The sequence below is a fragment of the Peromyscus maniculatus genome, chromosome 7, assembly GCF_049852395.1.
Source record: "Peromyscus maniculatus bairdii isolate BWxNUB_F1_BW_parent chromosome 7, HU_Pman_BW_mat_3.1, whole genome shotgun sequence".
NCBI classification, from domain to species: domain Eukaryota; kingdom Metazoa; phylum Chordata; class Mammalia; order Rodentia; family Cricetidae; genus Peromyscus; species Peromyscus maniculatus.
Window position 1 is genome coordinate 103,720,930 of NC_134858.1, and position 20,721 is coordinate 103,741,650.

General features: G+C 44.3%; 1 protein-coding gene across 1 annotated transcript in view; it reads right to left on the bottom strand.

Annotated features, from left to right (window-relative positions):
- Nucleotides 1-20,721, bottom strand: part of Col6a6 (collagen type VI alpha 6 chain) — a 137,971-nt gene that overhangs the window by 79,193 nt on the left and 38,057 nt on the right. Inside the window, exons 3-10 of the mRNA XM_076576972.1 lie at nt 19,103-19,699; nt 17,062-17,682; nt 15,453-16,013; nt 14,178-14,735; nt 11,302-11,877; nt 8,236-8,805; nt 1,606-1,949; nt 1,438-1,516 (exon numbers count right to left, since the gene is read on the bottom strand). Of these exons, the coding sequence (XP_076433087.1) occupies nt 1,438-1,516; nt 1,606-1,949; nt 8,236-8,805; nt 11,302-11,877; nt 14,178-14,735; nt 15,453-16,013; nt 17,062-17,682; nt 19,103-19,699 (3,906 nt within the window). The remainder of the gene's footprint in view (nt 1-1,437; nt 1,517-1,605; nt 1,950-8,235; nt 8,806-11,301; nt 11,878-14,177; nt 14,736-15,452; nt 16,014-17,061; nt 17,683-19,102; nt 19,700-20,721) is intronic.

Sequence of the window (20,721 nt, forward strand, 5' to 3'; positions counted from 1 at the left end):
CCCCCCTCCACATACACCACACAAAAGGAGGGCCAAGATAGTTAAAATCACAGGATTACAAAACTGTCACCTCAAACTAGGTGCCCCAAAGTCTTGTCCCTAATCTAACTAAAATCTGTTTAGAGCTCACAAACAAAGACCAAGATTGGATAGAATAAAGAGAAGACAGCTTTAAAAATATAAATAAATATATAAAATAAATAAATAAATATAAATAAAGGGTAAAATAAAAGCCCTTACTGTATGGCTGTAAATCCATACTCTGCAATTTAAGGTTAAGGAGAGAGCTTAGCAGAAAAGATAGATTTTGACCAACCAACCTTAGTGAACCTGAGAGGCCGCCCCTGTACTAGACCAGGCTCCCTGGAGGCAGAACCTGAGGTAACAATTCGGACACACACACAATGTGTTGAAAAGTCCTCAGAAGAAAGGGGGTGGAGAAAGAAGGGTATGGCAGGACCCAAGCAATACCATGGCTTTGACTTGACCTCAGCGAGTTCTAGAGCCCTGGTGTCACTTGAGGCCAAGGTCCAACTTTTTATACTACCCAGGGGCAAATTGGGTAGCCACATTCTGAGTGATGGGACTCCTACAGACCAACGTCAAGTATTCAGAGAATGCACAGCCCTGCTTGGGTGATCCTGCCAGCAAAGGAGGTGTGGGTGGGAGAGCGGCTGTGCCCACTTACAGGAGACTGGCCCTGCCTCAGAATATGTGGTGACTTTTTCCCTCTACTGACCCATATTTTAAATGGACCAAAGGACAAGTCCAGCAGGCCATTGGTTCTAACAAAGCCAAATGCCTCACCCCAGAGCCTTGAGGCTGCATAAGCATCATAGCTGGTCCTTCTGCGGGCTGAAGGAAAGAATTACAAAACCCCAGCACATGAGGAAACTTGTCCAAAAAAGCTTGCACGTCTGGAAATGGTTAGTGTCAGAAGGAAGTCATCCAACACTCATGTTACTTGCTCACTGGGTTCTGTTCTCTTCCATGTAACAGAGTAGCAGTATTCAACAATGTGGGGCATGATGGAAGGCAACAGTCTCCAGGAAAGGCTTGGAAGATCAAACACAGTAAGAGGAGATGAAGCCCGGGGCCCTGGTCAGTGTGCTATTTTATATACATGACAGGCAGTGAGAAATCAAATGTTCTGAGAGGACGCTTGCCCTACCGTGCCCATAAGGAAGAGAAAGGTTGCAAAGTCAGGGTCAGTAAGGTACCTGGAAACAAAAGAGCCAGAGTTGAGTTCTGAGATTACAAAATGAATAAGCAGCCAGGCGTAGTGGTCCACGCCTATAATCCCAATACTCAAGGGGCCGAGAAGAGGACTACCCTGAGTTTGAGATCAACTTGGGTTACATAAGATGCTCCAGACTAGCCTGGGCTACAAAATAAAAGCCTGCCTAAATAAGTAAAAATAGTCAACCCCATTCCTACCTTCCTTTCTGAGTTCATCAGATTTCTGTTCAAGTTTTTCAATGTCATCATCCAATCCATCTGAAAATAGAAGGACGACCTAGGGTAGATTTTAGAAAAATGAAGAAAAAAGTTAGCAAAAAGTTCACTGAAAACCACAGACCAGCACACAAACTAAAGCCATGTTACCTTCCCTCGTGCAGCGGACTTATTTTGAAATGTGTCCCACAGTGAATTCAGCAGGTTTGCGGTGAGACGAGATGGGCCACTCACTGCCACACCTTGTAGGCTGCTCAGTATGTTCTCACTGTAGATCTCAAACTTGGAAGGGTATCTTTCCATAGCGTTCGTCACTTGAAAAGCTATGCTCACCTGGGTCTCCGTGCCCACCTCACAGCTTACCCCATTGAGGGAGCTGATGGCACGTAAGATGTCTTGGAGGTAGGTTTCTATCCAAGGCTGGCCTTCGAGCAAAGTCTGCCCTCTCTGTTGACTTGAGATATCAAATCCAACCACGACATCCACAAAACAATCTAGGATTCAAGGGGAAGAGTACCTTGTTAGATTAACACCACACTAATGTTATTCTGACACACGTCCGACTCTAGGGACCAAGAAGTCTTATTTCCATTCTAGCTATAAAGTAGGAAAGCAAGGAAAAGCATGGATCAGGGAAGAGCCACAGACTCATTCTTCTATGACCTGTAGAAGTATAAATGTATTTTTTTCCAGTTGGAATTGAATCTAGATGATTCTCTGACCACTAAATTGCTAAATGATTTTATTCTAGCCATTAAAAATACATTGTAGAGCCGGGCGTGGTGGCACACGCCTTTAATCCCAGCACTCGGGAGGCAGAGCCAGGCGGATCTTTGTGAGTTCGAGGCCAGCCTGGGCTACCAAGTGAGCTCCAGGAAAGGCGCAAAGCTACACAGAGAAACCCTGTCTCGAAAAAAACCAAAAAAAAAAATACATTGTAATATGCTCAGTCTCTTAAGTAACTCTAAGGCATCATGTGGAAATGGCAATTATTTAAAACACATTCCTATAGCACTACTTAACGACTGAGATCATTGACAACTATTAAATTATAATAGGAGCGAGAGAAAAGTAAAAACAGTTGAGCAGAGAAAGTCATTAAGAACAACAAAAAGTCACAGAAAAGTTTTGATCATTTATTTTTCTAGAAGCATTGGGTCAATTTTGATCATCTTTAATATCCACCCAGAGAGAAAGTCGATATGAAAAAAAGAAAGAAAAGAAAAAAATCCCTGAGATCTTGCTTAAGTCCTACAGGTAAAAAGACCAGGAATCAAATTATCCAACTTGTCCATGTCTAAGATGGCTCTGTCTTCAGGAGTCAGCCATTTGGGAAGCTAAGACACTGCCATTCGGGGTTCTAGAGACTTAGAGAGGTATTGCATTTAAAGGTCTTTGCTATTATTAACTCCAGGGAAGTTTTAGCATTGAAAACATTGGATGGGCTTGGTATTTTAAGCTGGGCTCCCTAAAGGCGGATAATTTGAGAAGGATAAAAATCTAACTGCACATACACATTTCTTTCAAGAATGTCTAAGCTGCTAAAGTCACTCCTACCTTTGACTGCCTTCTCAACACATGAAATGGTAAAATAATAAAATAATGTTTGTATGCTTTGCTTAAATCAGCAGTTTTCAGACTGTGTGTGTGTGTATCTGTGGGGGATATCTGTGGAGGGGGGAGGGCGTGGGCGTATGTGTTTGTGTGTGTGTGTGTGTGTGTCCGTATATCTGGCATCTACTATGACCAAAACAGTTGAAATCCCTCATGCCTAATTAACAATTGGCAAATGATTCTATAACATGATCAAAGGAGCAGAACTCGGTGAACAAGTCCAGGCCGAGCAGCCACATGCCTAAGTGCAGAGTGGGGACTGAGGAGAAACTGGGGAGGAGAATTCTCATGTATTGGCCCGGAAAGCTCTATGGAGAGACAGGCCTGAGAAATCCAGGAAACTAGAATCTTCTATGCAGAGGCTGTGCTTCACAGGGAATATGCCGGTGGTGACTCACATTCACGGGAGGCAGGGACAGCTTGAGGAGCGAGCTAGGGAGAAGGATAAGGCTGATTTTCAAACAGAGGTCATGAAGAATTAAACTAGGGTCACCAGGCTGAGAACAGGAGAGGGATAAAGACAGCAAAGACGACTGAGACAGTAACCACAGCAGAGGCAACAGCAAGGGCGGGGATGGCCAAGGGGAGCCCGCTTCTCAGTCCTCCACTGCATTCTTCACGGCCGTGGGGAGCCAGAGCAGAGCTGCGGTATGGGAGACTGAGCTGGGGTTTTCAGGATTGGGCAAATCTCTTACCCTCTTGGAAAATTACTCTTCTCAACCACAAAAATCAAGAGATTGTATGTCTCAAAGTAAGAATACAAAAGAACAGACTAGATGATAGCCACACGGTGCCTGCCCTGCCCGTCCCAAAAGCTGATTCTAATTATCTGATTCCTTTATTTGTCAAGGTCTTTATTTAGAGTCGATGGCAGCGTATTCTTAGTATTAAGAAATACTGTTGCGGGCCAGTGAGATGGTGGGAAAGGTACTCCTGCCAAGCCTGATAATCCAAGTTCAGTTCCCACAACCCACACATCAGAGGAAGAGAACTGAGCCCTGCAAGTCGTCCTCTGGCCTCCACGTGTGTGGTGTGGTACATGTGCCCCACCCACAAACACACACAATAAATAAATACATGGGGGAAAAATCAAGAGGCAGTGTTGACAGGCTGAGGTACATTAATAAGATTAGGCAGCTGTGGTCCTGAATAAAGTATCTTGGTGGGAAAAACAGTCTGTTTGATGGGCTGGTTGGCAGTTGTCGGTGGGGGTGGAGGGAGGGAAGGGGACGGGACAGGAAAGACATTTGTGTGGGGTGTTTCCACACAGCTGCTCCTCCTCCTACATTCTGAATCACTGTGCACAGTGAGAGAGACTCTTGAAGCATGCCCAGGCTTTATGAATGGGGAAATAAGACTCAAATGGTAACTGTGCTCCAGTGCTCGGCATGACTTACTGAGACAAAGCTGGGGTGTAGCTCAGTGGTACTTGCCTGCCATGCATGAATTCAATCCCCTGCCCTCAAAACCATACGGAAACACCAAAAAAACAAAAAAACAACAACAACAAAAAAAACCCAAAACAAAAACAAAAACAAAAAAAAACCAAGCCAAGCAAATGTCCGATCAAAGCCTGCTTAACTTTGAAAACACACCAGACTACTGTCTGACCTCTGTGGTTGGAGGATTTTATAATTTCAGAACAGGCATCCCATAATACCCTTGTGCATGCCTTTGAAGCTTTATCAGTCAATGCACATTCTGGCCTCATCGGCCCTCAGCTCACAGCTTGGCTACAAAGCCTTACATTCTTGTTTGCTGGACTAATGACTTCAAGTTTATCATAAGAGCACTTTATCATTTTGTATTCGTGATTATTTCCTTAATTTAAAAAAAAAGCTTTAAAAATATTTATTCATGGGGGTACCGCATGGGGGTGAGGTCAGAGGAAACTTGCAGCAGCCATTTTTCTCCTTGAGCCCCGTGGGTTCCAGAATGGAGCTCAGGTTGCCAGAGTGGGGGCAGGTGCCTCTCCTGGCAGAGACATCTCGTTGGCATAGCAACCGCTTCTTTTAAAAATATCACACTACTTGGAGTTAAGATTCCCATTTTTTTAAACTTTCTCATGCACTCAAGTAAAAACTAAAGTGTTTGAAGATAATTTTCTACCTAATAATTTAAAATGAGTATCTCTTGTGAAATAGAAAATTAATGTAGAAGATTTGGCTGGAATAATCAGACACATTCCAAAGTCAGAACAGTGTCTAAAGCAAGATGTAGGAAGACCGTAGTCCTAACCAACTTCACGACCTTTAACCTTTGACCCACCCATTGAGTTCTCATAAAAGATGTGAGGCTGGAGCTTGCTTGGGAAAGTACTTTTGGAGAGAGCTGTTGATGTACTCTGAACTTTCTCACACACAAGAAGAGAAGAAATTTCCTCTTGAAAAAGTAGCTTCTAGTTAACCTAGCCTGGAAATTTGAGGAATAAGACCCAGGGTTCCTGCAAAGGAGAAGCTAGACATTTCCAGGACTGTGAATTCTGGTGTTTATGGGGATGGCTGACTTGCCATTGAGGCTCATGGAACTGGTATAAGCAAGCAGTAAAAGGAACTGTTTCAGGGTCCCCAGACTCTCCCCTCAAGAGGAGGGACAGAAAGAGCTCAGCAGAATAATGTCAGAGGGGTCTCCAGATATCAGGGGCTGAGGAAGGAACAGGGACCATCTAGAATCCAGACATACCTATCTCTTCTTGTAGGTGAATTTTTCTGTCTCGCCTGCCAGCTCCCTAATTATGTGTCTACTGGTGACTGTGCCTTCTTCCTCCCAGCATCCTGCTTAGCTATTGACCATTCAGCTTTTTATTAAACCAATCCAACTGACAAATCTTCACTGTGCACAAAAAGATTATTCCACAACATCTTCTCAAAGGAGCAATAGTTGAGACATTCCCCTAAAATTTGGCTTTTGTAAGGATGAAGGTGATAGGAAATAGGAAGATCTTCAAGGATGTTCTTACCCTAGGACCCAGCTTTAGGTGTGGGCTACTAGGAAACCAGTGCCTGCCAAGTGCCCCTGAGGGAAATGCTTCTGTTCCTCCCCTCTTCTCTTCTCTCTAGCCCATTCTAGAATTGCCAGAGACCAAAGCTAGCAAGTAGGGAAAGGCCTGAGAGAAGGGATAATGTGACAAGAAGGAACAGGAACAATGGGAGAAATGTCAACTACATGTGGCCTTGTCTCTTATGTAGGTGAGCAGCCTGTGGCAGGCTGGAAAAGTAAAACCTTGGATAGAGTTTAAGGTTTCTGTAGGTACAGTGGGGTAGGCATATTAATCACTAAAAGGAGACTCATTCCTTCCAATAAGGTGGCTAAGGGGAACAGCCAGCCCTTATGAATGCATTTAATGAGTTAGTGATAGGCAAAAATAGAGGGTGTGATGGCCATTCTTGGCTGTCCACTTGACTGCATCTGGAATTCACTAAAACCTAAGCTACTGGGTATACCTGTGAGGTATTCTTTTCTTAATTAAATCATTTGAAGTAGAAAGATCTACTTTTAATCCATGTCTTTTGAGGTTGGAAGAGCCAACTTTAATCTGGGCCATACCTTCTGGTGGCAGCCTATATACAGGACAGGGAAGAAGAGGCTCTTTCTTTGCCTGCTAGCTCTCACCCTTGCTAGCAAGTCCATTCCTTCACTGGCATTACAACCTACTTCTTCAGGAGTCTGTCATGTCCTGAAGAGCAGCTGAGACATCCAGCCTGTGGACTCACCAGCTACTGGATTCTTGGACTTTGTCAGTAGATAGCCATTATTGAACTAGCTGGACCACAGCCTGTAACCCACTCAAATATATCCCCCTTTTATATAAAGAGAGATTCATTCCATCATTTCTGTTCCTCTAGAGAACCCTGACTAATACAGAGGGACTTCACAGTTCCATGGCAAGTGTCAGGCTTATTGGTAGTCAGGTTTAACTATCCATTTTCTCACATAACCCTCAAAAAGATGAACCTGGTATTGTTCAGTACCATTCCACAAAGGAAAACATTCAACTCCTTAAAAACAAAAACAAACAAACAAACAAACAAAAAACAAGCAACTTGTGCAAGAAAAGATGGCATAGAGCAGGTCTCTGCAGTCACGTCTTCCTCTGAAGGATCCTGTGGCTTTTCTTTCCTTGGTAGAAGTCTGCAGTTGATGTCTACCATGGGTACTGAGATGGAGGAATCACCAATCCATAGGGTGTCTTTGTAAGAAAAAGAAAAGCTATTCTTTCAAGACACTCAGCTTACCAGGAAAATGTTAAAATGTTCTCTCTCTCTCTCTCTCTCTCTCTCTCTCTCTCTCTCTCTCTCTCTCTCTCTCTCTCTCTCTGTGTGTGTGTGTGTGTGTCTGTGTGTGTGTGTGTCTGTGTGTGTCTGTGTGTGTGTGTGTCTGTGTGTGTCTGTGTGTGCATGTACATGTGTGCCTGGAGGCCAGAGGTCAACCTCATGTCATTCCCTTGGGTACCACAGACCATATTTTTGGAGACAGAGTCTCACACGACCTGGAACTAATTTACTAGGCTGGGTTGGCTTTCCAGCAAGCCCCAGGGATCCCCCTGCACTGGATCTCCAGGCCTGGAATTACAGGCACACATCACCATATCTGGTTGTTTTATATGGGTCTTGGGGATCAAACTCAAGTCCTTGTGATTGCATAGAAAGCTCTTCACTGACTGACTGAGCTCTTCAGCCCCCAAATATGGCCATCCTTAAGAAGATATTTATTAACCTCTGTGGTAAATTTTTATAGTAAAGGTATAGACCTAGAGATGTTCTCTACATGAAAGCATCGCCTGCACTGTAGGCCTATTGCTAGGCAACCAAAATCCATCAGGCAGCTCATTTCCTCTGTGACACATTCTGCAACCTCAGAGAGCAGCTGGATTGTGAACAATGGCCTCTCCCTCACACCTTCTGAAGTCAAGCATCTCTATTCACAGAAGAGCCATGTTTCCCCTGGGAGACAGTGTGAATAGAAGACACAGGGTCTCAAACACCCTGTTTCTCATTCCATGGCTCACAAAATACATATACTTCATAGCTGTGAAAAAGTTCAACTTGAAAACCAGAGGCACAAATCTAAATTCTCCCCGCAGCCCCAGGGGAGGGAAGCAGTTGGAGGAAAATGTCAACGAAGACCGCGGGGAAAATCAAAATGAAGAGCTCACTCGATACTTACTGCTCTCACCACCCGAGGTACAGATGTTACGAACGATCCTTTTCTTCACCTTTTTCAGCTCGTCAAAGTTATGGACAGTCAGTTTTTTCTCTGCTGTCCCCGTGATCTGGATCAGCTGCTGGTCATCCACGTCCCCAATGCCCACTGAGTAGATGTCCACACCTTTGTGTCTCAGCTCCTCGGCGGCCTGAGCCACCTCGTCTTGGGATTGGCCATCTGTGAGGACCAGCAGCACCTGAGGGGTACCTGCATTGATCCTGCTGCCCGTGTCTGGCAGGAAGTAGTGCCTCACCTTCCTGAGTGCCTCCCCAATGTGGGTGTACCCAAATATCTGCTGGATGCTCTCAATCTGTGTGGATATCTCCTTCTCCCCTGTGAACGTCCCCAGCAGAAACTCTGATCTGTAGCTGTCGCTGAACTGGGCCACTCCTATGCGCACTCTGTTGAGGCTGACATCAAAGTCTTGAACGACTGATGCCAGAAACTCCTTCATCTTCTGGAAGTCATTCGGATGGATGCTGTTTGAACCATCCATGAGGAAAACAAGGTCAACCTTTTCAATGTCACAATCTACAGAGAGGAAAGGAAATGAGTTAAGACCAGAAGACTATTCTTTCTTTAACCTGCCAGGAATAAATTAAACATCTGCAGCTCTACAGAAAGTATTTTGAAAGTCGTCTCTTATCTCATGCTACTCTGTGGTCACACTAATTGACGAATAAATAAATACACATGATCCTTTCATAAAAGCAGCAGGAGTCATGCCCTGCTAAGCCGTCCATTCCGTGTTTCTCTTGGCTCTGACCATTTGGTCTCGTGCCATTTTGTTTGGACATGCCAGAGAAGTGACAGGAGAACCACACAAAAGTTTCTCTCATCATCTGCAGCCTCAGCCTAACCTTTCCAGAAGGCCGGGGACAGCAGTAGCACAGCAAACAACATTAACATGTATTCGCACAGAGATTCAATAGAAGCGGAAGGTCTATATTATTGACTTGGTCTCTCTGGTCCAGTTGACCCAATAAAATTTTTTTTTCTGGTTTATTAGGGTGAATTGTTAAAAGCATGCTTTCTGCTCTCCATCTGACTTTCCTCTTCTATCAGCCTCCCCTCTCTGGTGCATGTAGGCAAAAACACTAACTTAAGAAAAAGTGGTTTTGAGCACATGATACAGTACAATCAGAGATTATTCCGTTGCATTATTGTAACAAATACAAAACAAGTAACAAAAGAGGCCACTGCTAATTGTAGGGCTCTGGGTTTTTATTGTTAAGACCAATTAGAATTTGCACTACAGCTAGTAGATAATGCCTAGCACACACATCTGTATCTGTCAGCCTTCTGCTAAGTCCTATCACTTCCTTGAATTCCCAGGGTTCTCAACACTGACCCAGCTTAATTTTTTAAATTGTGTGTGTGTGTGTGTGTGTGTGTGTGTGTGTGTGTGTGTGTGTGTGTGTGTGTGTAGGGTGTATGTACATTAGTGCATAGGTGTGTAGGTGTGTACACCCATGCATGAAGGCCAGAGGGGATACCAGCCGTTCTAATTTATTCTCTCCACCTTCATCTCTTAAGACAGGCTCTCACTGGAACTGGTGCTAGGCTGGCAGCCATGGAATCCCCAGAGACCCTCCTGTGTCAGCTCCCCCATGGAGCAAGGCTTACAGGCACAACCAGCTTTTCACAATGGTGCTGAAGATTTGAACTGTTTCTCAGGCTTCCACAGCAAAGTGTTCTCATTCCCTAAGCCATCTCCTCAGCCTCAACCTAATTCTCAGTGTAGTCTCAGAAAAGGCTAACAGTGGCAGATTTCCTACAGACTAGAGGGAGAAAAGCAGAGATGGCAAATAGACCCTTCAGGAATAGATGAACTCATTACACTCCTCCGCTTCAGATTCATATCTAGTAGCCTTTCTGGCTCAGTGGAGAAGTTTCAGTCCAAAAGTGCAGTTGTCAACTTTCACAGAGAATAAGAGAAGGGCAGATCAAATTTTAGGCATTTGCCAACAAGGGAGCAAAGATTTGTCCTCGTTCCTAATAACAGATAGAAAGATTGTTAGTTTGCCAGAGAAAAAGCTAGTGGCTACATTCTAAGGAGGCAAAGCTCATAAAAAAAACCAACAAGCCAACCCAGAAAAGTTAAATAATTTTGAAAAAGAACTGCATTCAACATTTTGGAATTGTGGACCAACAGCAATCCCACTAATAAAAAAAAATTATTTTTTATTATTTATTTGTTAAAGCACAAAATTACTAGCCTTCCTTTTGGAAAAGCAAATTCTGTCTCTTCCTAAGAAAGATCTTTAAAAAAAAGCTAAGGCTTTCTTTCATACTTTTTTGGGGGGAAGGAGGCGAGCAGGGTCACATGATATAGCAGACCTAGCTTGGAACTCAGTGTAGCCTAGGATGGCCTCAGACTGCCTCAGGCTGCCAAGTGCTAGGACTGTAGGGAAGCAGTACCATGCCTAGCAGGATAAAAAGTGTCAATGACAGCTGAATGAATGAACAAGCGTGCACACCCGCACACAGTCACGCCATCTCTAGCTGCCCCATGGAACGATGGGCAAAGGAAAGCCAGCTGCTCTGTCACAGAGCCCTCGGAGGCTGGACTGGACTGGTTAATACCCAAGTCTGCTTTTTCAGTGAACTTGGACCATAAACCAAAGCAAGGAGAAGCTAGGGCTGTTTGGCTTAGAGGAGGGAACAATTTCAGGTAATGGATGATGGCCCTTACAAAGAGGCAGAGTTTGACTTCCTAAAAAGACATCTAAGTAAACCCATGTTCTAATAAATAAAGTCTTTTCAAAAACAGTAGAGTTCCCAGTGTCAGAAGAGTCCAGGTGGGGGAAAGTCAAAGTGTTTCCAAATGTTTTTCTCTTAGGGGAGAGGATAAATGAAATACTTTGAAGGCCTGTCAGACTCTGAGAGTCTAGACAGTAGGAAAGCCACTTCATAATTTTGGTTCCTTCTCTTCTCCCAGGAAAACTCACTCCCAAATGTGACTGGTTGGTGTCTCATTTGGTTCTATTTTTAAAAATTAGGAAAGATTTAATTGATAGCCCTTACCAACTTTTGAAGAGTTACAGACACTAGCTGACACGTCAGAAAATATCCCCTTCAGGCCTCCAAACGTCTCTACGAAGTAATACTTGTCACTTGACCCTGCCATGGCTAACAGCTCCCAGCTGTTGGCACCGGCGATCCCCACAGCCAGGACGAGGATGCCTTTGTCCCTCAGGGCCTTGGCGGTGGCGTTGAGCTTCTCGGCATCATGAGACTCTCCATCGGTGATCACAATGAGGACCTGGGGGACTCCCTTGTGCAGACGGCTGCCCCGGGCTTCGGTGAACATGTGATCTGAGAAGGCCAGGGCCTCAGCAGTGTAAGTGTTACCCCCCATGGGCTGGTCATTCTGGAGCACTGAAATCACCTCCCACTTTGTGCCAAGTTCATCCAGATAAAACAGCACTTCCGGGTCATCAGCGTATTTCAGAGCTCCGAACCGGACCTGATTCTTGCCCACGTCAGCTTTTTTCACCAGGCCAATCATGAAGTCCTTCATGATGTTATATTCTTGATAGTCAATGCTGCCAGAGCTATCGATGACAAACACAACATCCAAAACTTCAATCCGCTTGCATTCTGAAAAGAAAAGAAAACATGAGATTCAGGGTGGGGAGTTGGCTCCCCCAACTTCCATTTACATGGCTGGTGTTTTCTCTCTTGTAGGAACACACTATGCATCAGATGGTTGACTCTCTGGATAACAGAGATACCTGCATGCTTGTGCTGCCAGTACTTAGCAACACTCCAGTGAGCTCGTAGAGTAAGGCAAGCATGGAGTAAAACCTACTACAAAGAGGAGATGGAATGGCCATCCCAAGACCACCAAGACCATCAGGAGTAGAATCTCAACCTTTAGACTAAAAAAACAGAACTCTGTATAAATTTTCTCATATAAATGGTCCCTTCTGCATATGATTTTACTTATCCACGTTTATTTTTAAGTTATGGGGATCTTGAGATCTTCTTAGGATCCATGGGCAAGACAAGAGAAAAAAAGAATTTAGTAACTCTACATTTTCATCATGACTCCATGTTGGCTGGTTTCTGAGCCTTCGTTTTCTACCTTTTTGATTTCCTTGAAATATTTAGTTCCATTATTAGGACTTATCATAAAAAGTAGGCCAGCTCTCATTTAGCTTAAGTGAGTTGTCCTAATATGACACTCCCGTGAACTTGTGAAGCCTGAGGTCAGCGCTAGGGCAAAGAAGAGCAGGAGAATCCTAAAGGATCACATCCAACTGTGAGTTCTGGGGCTTAACTCATCCTTTCTGGAGAAGTAGAGTCCTAAGATGGTCATTTGGACTTTATATTGGTAGTACACGCCGTCTCTGGGTCTTAGAAAAAGTACAATCCAAATGTTTGTTAGCTCATCCATTCTTGAGAAACAGAACTGTGAGAAAGTACTCCCCCAATGCCCAGTTGGCTTTCACATTTCCATCTTTTGTGAGCCACTTGCCAGCCGTGCGGTGGCCTGTTGAAAACACAAGAGCCAATGTACTCAACACTGCCTGGAGGCCATGTGTACAGAGCCAAAATCAAATTCCCAGGAAAGGCTGACTCCACTGAAGAACTGGGTCCCTCCAGCTGCCTGCTGGCTGTGAAGATTACTTAGATTACTCAGGAACTCGGGGGGAAGTTTGCTCAGCATTGGAGCCCTTCAAAGAACTTATACTTATTGTGGATGGCATTGCCAGAGAACAAAAACCAGATGTAGTCCTCCTCCTACCAAATACAGATGACAGCCACCAAACCCCACAAGGGGATTTGAACATAACCGCGGCTAGAACAACGAGACAATGTCTCTTCTCCCTTGAAAGTCTGAAAATATCTGTTTTTCAGAGTGAATTTCAGAATGCTTCTGTCATTAAATCCAGGGGTCACGGAACACTTTAGCTGCTTACATTTGTTGGTCTTCTGTTAGTTTGGGGGGGGGAGGTGAGATACTGGGGTTCAGTCCATGACCTTGAGAGAGCTCTACCACTAAGCTGCATCTATACCCTGGAGCCTTGGTTTGCCCATTACTCTGCAGTATTATAGGAAGGGTATGCCCTTCACTTCTCTGGAAGCATCTATTGCTCAAGTTCACTTAGTACAGTCATGTTTTGTGGGATTTAGTAGACAGTCTTTTTTTATAAACACTTCATTTGATCAATAGATGCTAAGCCAAACATGTCTTTCTGCTCAGGAGGTGATGTTCCTCTACCAATTGTGTCAGCAGCCCACATGTGGCCTAATGGCACAGGACATACGAGGCTGGGCCCCTCATTGGAATGCTGGGCCAACAGTGGGAGGATTCGTGTTCTTACATTGTGCATGGGGTCGTGCTGAAACTAAGCTCACAGCTGAAGTGACTGCCTTGTGTAGCTCCCACCTCTTCTGGTTTTCTTTCCTTCCTCCCTTCCTGGAAGCACTTCCTCAGTAGATCACTTCTACAAGAGCTCTTGACAAGTCCACTCCTTCCAGGGACCCTGGCATAAGGCCTGGTGATTCTTTCTCTTAAAGAAGTAGTTAATCACATTAGGACTATTATTTGTCTGCAAATAGGAAAGTTAGGTAGGCCAAAATCATTACTTTGTGGATTTATTTATTTTTCTTCGCAGGGTCGGGAAGCCTTGAGCCAAGATCTTACTCTGTACTCCAGACTAGCCTGAAACTCATTATGTAGCCCAGGCTGACTTTGAACTCAGCCATTTTCCTGTCTCAGCTTGTATACTGGGATTACAGGCATGAACTACCACACCCAGCTTCTACCATTTAACTCAAAATGTCAAAGACACTAAAACAAACATTTCAGGTAAGAAGCTGACAACATTTGAATACAGCTCTATTTAGTTCAAGTATCTGGTGGCCCCTGTTCTGACTGTGCCCATGCTTACCTTCACGGGGACTGCATATTCCCAGAACGAGGGCATCTTCAATATGCTGCAGAATGTCAAAGTTCTCAACATAGAAAACCATCTCTCGTTTCCCACTGATCTCCTCAAGCTGGGTGACATTGGAGCCAAATACTCCCACAGAGTAGATGATCACACCATCTCTCCGAAGTGCAACTGCTGGGTCCCTTACTATGTCCTGAGCCTCACCGTCGGTAATGAGAATGAGGAACTTCCTGACATTGGGCCGGGCCCCCTTGTCAGGACTGAAGTACTGGGACACAAAGGTCAGGGCACTGCCTGTCAAGGTTGTTTCTCCAATGAGAGTCATTCGGTCGATGGCGTCGGAAATGTCACTTTGGGACTTGAATGTGTTGAGCTGAAACTCCTCCTTGTTCTCATGGCTGAACTGGACCACACCAATTTGAACCCGGTCTGGCCCAATCTGGGATTTGCTCACTAGGTTCTTCATAAACATCTTCATCTTGCTGAAGTTTTCAGGTCCTATGCTGCCAGAACTGTCTACCAGAAACATGATGTCAGCTTTCATGTCTCTGCAGGCTGTGTGGGAGGAAATGGGATGTTTATTCACATTGTTGCATATAAAAAAAATTAAGAGTTCATGGGAAAACCCAAATCACAAATAATTCTATGTTCAAGCTCAGTATGTGCATCATAAAGATAGGTAAATAAAGCATTGCAAGCAATAAAAGCCAAGACTATTCTGTTCCTTGGTCATTAAGGATCTCAACATCAGCACCATCAGGGGTCAGGTCATTTTTACTGTAGTAGTGCTCTGAATGTCGATCTGTAAGATGGCTAGCAAACAGCTTGGTTTTCATTCATTCAGTAGATGCCAAGAAAGCTTCCTGCTTGAAACACCAAAAATGTCTCTACAAATTACCAAATATCCTTGGAGAGTGAAAACCCAGAGTGGGAGCTACTGATTTAGTGCTCTAGAGAAACTCGTACAAGTTCATTAATAAAATGAAATGTCAATCAGATGGCCATGCTCCTCTATGTCAGAACACCTTTGCTTGTATTATACACACGACACCTCATCATATAACCTAGCAGGGCTTCATTAGAGAGTATCCCTCCAAATACCTCTGTCACTCTTCAGATATTAACTTACACTACCATGGGGTTTTTTCTCTGTTCTGGAGAGAAAATATAATCACATAGGTCAATAATCTCAACTTAGCAATGTGTGTCACCCCCGACTAACAGTGTCCCTTTGTGAGCTGCTGCCTGAAGGTCAAGCCGAATCATCCCTACCTTCTTCAGCACAGATCTCTTGAACCACCTGGTTCCTAATGTCCCTCAAGGCATCGAACTCATGCACGTAGTAAACTCGCTTTTCCTCTCCCGCTATCTCCCGAAGCTGGGTTTGGTTGGCTTCCTTGACTCCGATAGCATAAACACGGATGTTTTCCTCTCTCAGCCTGTGCGCAGGCTCCAGGACACTGTCCCGGGACATGCCATTCGTCAGAACGACAAGGTGACATGGCACTTTGTTTCCTCGCTGCTTCTTTGCCTTTTGCAACAGCTTCAGGGTGAAGTTCAGGGCTGCACCTGTATTGGGGTTCCCGCCCAACTGCCTGATGTTCTCAATGGCCTTTCCCAAGTCAGGCTTGCTGGTGTATTTACTGATCTCAAATTCCAAGTCCCAGGTGTCGGCGTACTGCACGGCCCCGACCCGTACTTTGTGAGGAGCAATGTTGAACATGCCCACCACCTCTGACAGGAAGGTCTTCATTTCGTGGAAGTCTGTGGGCTGGGTGTTTCCTGAACCATCAATGAGCAGATAGATATCAGCTTCCTCTGTGTCCACACAGGCTAAAACAGAACCAGAAAGTTGAATATATCATGCAGGGCAGATGTAAAAGAGAAATGAGTGCAGATAGGAAGGAGAAGCCCCTTCAGAAGAAAGATGAGGATGGCTTCTGGGCATCAAAGACTTGCTTTCTTAGCTTGGGATGGGGGCTCAGCATTAGTCAGGTGAAATGAATTGCTCTGACAGTTTGAGACTGAACCCTAATTCTCTGCTGTGGATAAGGATAAATACTTATGTATAGGAAAACTAGAAATTGTCCTTTGCAAGCTGCTTTTCTCCATTAGTAATAATCAGAGGAAAGTGATATGCTGTGGAATAGATGGTGTGTAACAAGGTGCTGTGAGCATGTGAGTTCTCTTTCCTACAATCTAGAAAAAACTGTTTACTTCTTGCCCACTCCTAGTCCCGAGATCTAGTAGGGATGTTGTCAAAAACCTTGAGTGTGAGATACAGTGACACAGTAAATAAACTATAATTGTTGCACGATATATACAAATATGCTTACATATACACAGATATGAAAATATTTATAGAGCATCCATGGGTGTGTATGTGCATACGTATAAAACAAACATCATGTACATGCAAATATATAGACCCTTCTCTCTCTAAACTTGCAGGCAATAGATTGTTACTTAATTTGTCTTCCACGCAAGTCATGTTTACCATTTATTCTCTAATTTGGCCCCGGGGGTTAAAGGAAGAGAAAAGTAAGAATACAGTACAGGAGAGATCAGGGGACCTGATGAGGCAAAGAATGAAAATCAGCAGGAGGATGAGGAGACAGAAATGGTAATTCCAGGACATGTTGAAGTAACCAGCCCAATTAAAGCCATGCTAAAGAGGAAACCCCCTTTGCATGCCCATGCTCACACTTCAGTAGATTTTAGTGTCTTCCAAGCTGTACTTCCCAGTATCTAGCTAAACTTAAAATTAGGAATTCATTCTGCTCACCTACCTCAGAGCCCCCAAGTCCCTTCTTTATAGACAACACTCAAAAGGTGAGAATAAAGAAGGCTGTAGAGTGGCCTTCTCTGAGTGAGGCTTTACCAGATTTGAGGGTCTCGGTCCGTTCTGAGAAGACAGAGACGGTGTGTGTGATTTGCTTCCGCAGCTTCTTCAGGAATGTCTGATTGTGGGTGGCCAGCTCGGAGAAGTCGCTCAGTTTGGAGGCAAACCGCTCTGCAGGGTAAGATGCAATTTTCTCCAGTTGGTCTGGGCTGGCCCCCTCTATGCCCATGGTAAAGATGGTCACTCCCTCACGCCTGAGGTTGACAGCTGCCTTGGTCACATTGTCCTCCGAAGCTCTGTGGGTCACCAGTACAGCAATCTGAGGCACCCCTTGGTTCTTCCGGCTGCCCCTCTGTGCACTGAAGACTTCCTTCCTGGTCTTTCTGAGGGCAGCCCCGGTGTAGGCCTGCCCTACATGGGGAGACAGGTCCTGTATGTGCTGCAGGACCTCTGTCTTATTGATACCCATGCTCAGGGAACTGATCACCCTTGTCTCATTGCTGTAGGCCACCAGACCAACCCTCATACAGTTTTCCTTGATATCGAGGGCAGAGACACTTTCTTCCAGGAATGCTTTGAGATGGTCAAGGTTCTCCTGGCTGCCATTAATGGCCATATCCAACAGGAACACGACATCAGCTACAGAAGGGCCTTGGCAAGCTGTGTAGGGAAAGGGATGAATGAGCACTTCGGCTGAGCATCATAAGACATGCAAAACACACACCAGAACTCAGCTGTGTACTTAAAGAAGGTATGACATGATTGTGAGGCTGAGAGGAAAGGGACCCGGTTCAAAGACTGGATCTCAGCTAAGCTCCCAGCTTCAATTCCTTCATCTGTAAAATGAGATATCATGTTTACCTTACAGAGTTGGCATAGGTATTAAATGAGATAATATACTTAGCATGGAGATTAGTACATAAAATTCATCCAATGAAGACTAGCTATTAAATGTGGAAAACATTTAAGTATCACCTCCACTATATTCAACAGCTCTAAATAATGCAAAGGATGATGGGCACACTTGTACTTTCAATTATTTGGGAAAGACATTAGTAGTAAAGATTCATATTTTTATAAGTTACCACCAAAAAAACCTATTCTGTATTATCAATAGGTCATCCAAAACTGATTTAACCAAGAGGACAGACTGAAGAACTCAGAAACTAGTTCAGAATCAAACAGTAGAATAGGCAATGTGGGGTGTATGTTACCTGACTGGAAATCAGGAGACTTGACCCTGCTCTGACTACACATGGCTGCCTGGCACTGGAGCAGCCATATCATCTTAGTTCTTTGCTTCAGAACAGGATTTGGGTCATCAGAGGCTGGCTTCAGCCTTGCCATTTTTTCTTTATGTAGTTTCAGAAGCTGAAGGTTTCCCCAGGAGCAAATTTGTTTTTAGTGAGCCAGTAATAAAACAGTAGCAAGAACCACCCAGGGAGGTGGTTGAGAGGGAATCTGGGTGGCAAGGAGAGGGTGCTGCAGGATTTTAAAAGGTCCGGAGCTAAATATGCCATAAAAAACTAAGCCCTATGGGATTTATTATTATTTTTTTAATTAGCCACAATCACTGGATCTTCTTGAACATGCTAAGATATTTAATACCTGAAAATGTATTGGAGGAAAGGGATATTCACAGGATTTTAATCCTCTTCCCATATTTGTTTTTCAAAATCATTTTGATATTGGTCCTACGCATAGAGCCTCAGCCCACTGTCCTGATTAAGATTTGTTATCAATTTGACACACTTAGAAGAACCGCCTCTATGAGATTGGCCTGTAGGCTTGTCTATGAAGTGTTTCCTTGACCACTAATTGATGTAGGAGGGCCCAGCCCACTGTGGGAGGTACCATCCCTAGGCAAGTAGGAGTATATAAGAGAGGTAGATGAGTAAGCCAGAGAGAGCAAGCCATCCAGCAGTGTTCATCCATGGCCTCTGCTTCAGTTCTTGACTGAATGCTCATCCTGGCATCTCTCCACAATGGACTGTAAACCTGGAAACTAAAATAAACCCTTTCTCCCCAAGTTGCTTTTGGTCAGTGTTTTATCACAGCAACATAAAGCAAGGACACCCACCTTCTACAATAACGTCATCAGCCATTCCTTCCCTGTATTTAGTCACGTCCTTGATGATCTGTGTCATGTTTGGGGCAAACAAACTGAGGTCTCTGACAGTCCTGAGGTTGAAATGGAACTGGGATGTGGCCATGGCCTTCAGGTTTTCCTCAGAAGCCTCCTGCATCCCCACCGAGATGATTTTCACCCCATCTTCCCGCAGGGCTTTCGAAGCCTCTTCCACATCATCCTCAGACTCGGCTGAAGCCAGCACCACCAGGATTGGGGGGAACTCTTTCTTGTCTCTTCCATTTGTGGATGCAGAGAAATAGGTCCTATGAGCCTCTCGCAGGGCGTTCCCTATCTTCAGGGACCCACCAATGAACCCGAAGTTCTTCTTCAGGTGGTTCAGCATGGGGTTCCTGTTCTTGAAGGTGCCCAGCTGGAACTCGTTGTGGAGAGCATCACTGTACTGGGCCAGGGCCACACGGTACTTGTCGGCCTCGATGGGGAGGCTGCTGATCAGCTTGTTGAGGAAAGTTCTCACAAGAGGAAAGGACTTCATCCCCAGGTGATCTGAGCTGTCCACCAGAAACACCACATCTGCATACTCAGGGCCTATAAAGTCATAAACAGAGCCAAAATTTTTAGAAATTGTCTGCCCTGTTTAATGCCAACTATATGTGTGTGTGTGTTTAATGCCAACTGTGTATACACACGCATACACGCGCGCACACACACACAGTTGGCATTAAACATACACATGCATACACTGAAAGTTTTCATTTGAATCAGACTGTTGTAGAATATTAGTTGAAAATGTGTTATATTTGTTTATGCTGTGGAACATTAATGATGCAAAGATGTATTTCATTCTTTTATGTTGCATTTGTTTAACTCTATGAAGCTATGTTACTTTGCCTGTCTAAAACACCTGACTGGTCTAATAAAGAGCTGAATGGCCAATAGCAAGGCAGGGCAGAGGATAGGCAGGGCTGGCAGGCAGAGAGGATAGATAGATAGAAAAAGAAAGAGAAAAAAGATCAAAAGGAGCAAGAGGAGGAAGATAACTCAAGGGGACAGCCACTGAGCTACACAACCAGCCATGGAGTAAGAAGGAAAGAAAGGTATATAGAAATAGATAAGAAAATTTAAGAAAATCTGGCTAGAAATAAGCCAAGCAAAGGCCAGGCATTCTGAAGTAAGAATAAGACTCCATGTATTTATTTTGGAGCTGGGTGGTGTCCCCCCAAAGAGTAAAGAGTAAAAACATCCGACTCCTTCAAATTGGTTTGAATGACGAAACCTGAAAGTCTTTCATTGTGATTCTCACTTAAGCAATGCCTTAGGTTAGCTGATCGATTGGTAAACATCATGTTTGTATTATAAAGTGTTGAACTGATGAAGTTTAAGATATCACAAATTCAGCCGGGCGGTGGTGGCGCACGCCTTTAATCCCAGCACTCGGGAGGCAGAGCCAGGCGGATCTCTGTGAGTTCGAGGCCAGCCTGGGCTACCAAGTGAGCTCCAGGAAAGGCGCAAAGCTACGCAGAGAAACCCTGTCTCGAAAAACCAAAAAAAAAAAAAAAAAAAAAAAAAAAAAAAAAAAGATATCACAAATTCACAGGATTTTCTTAATC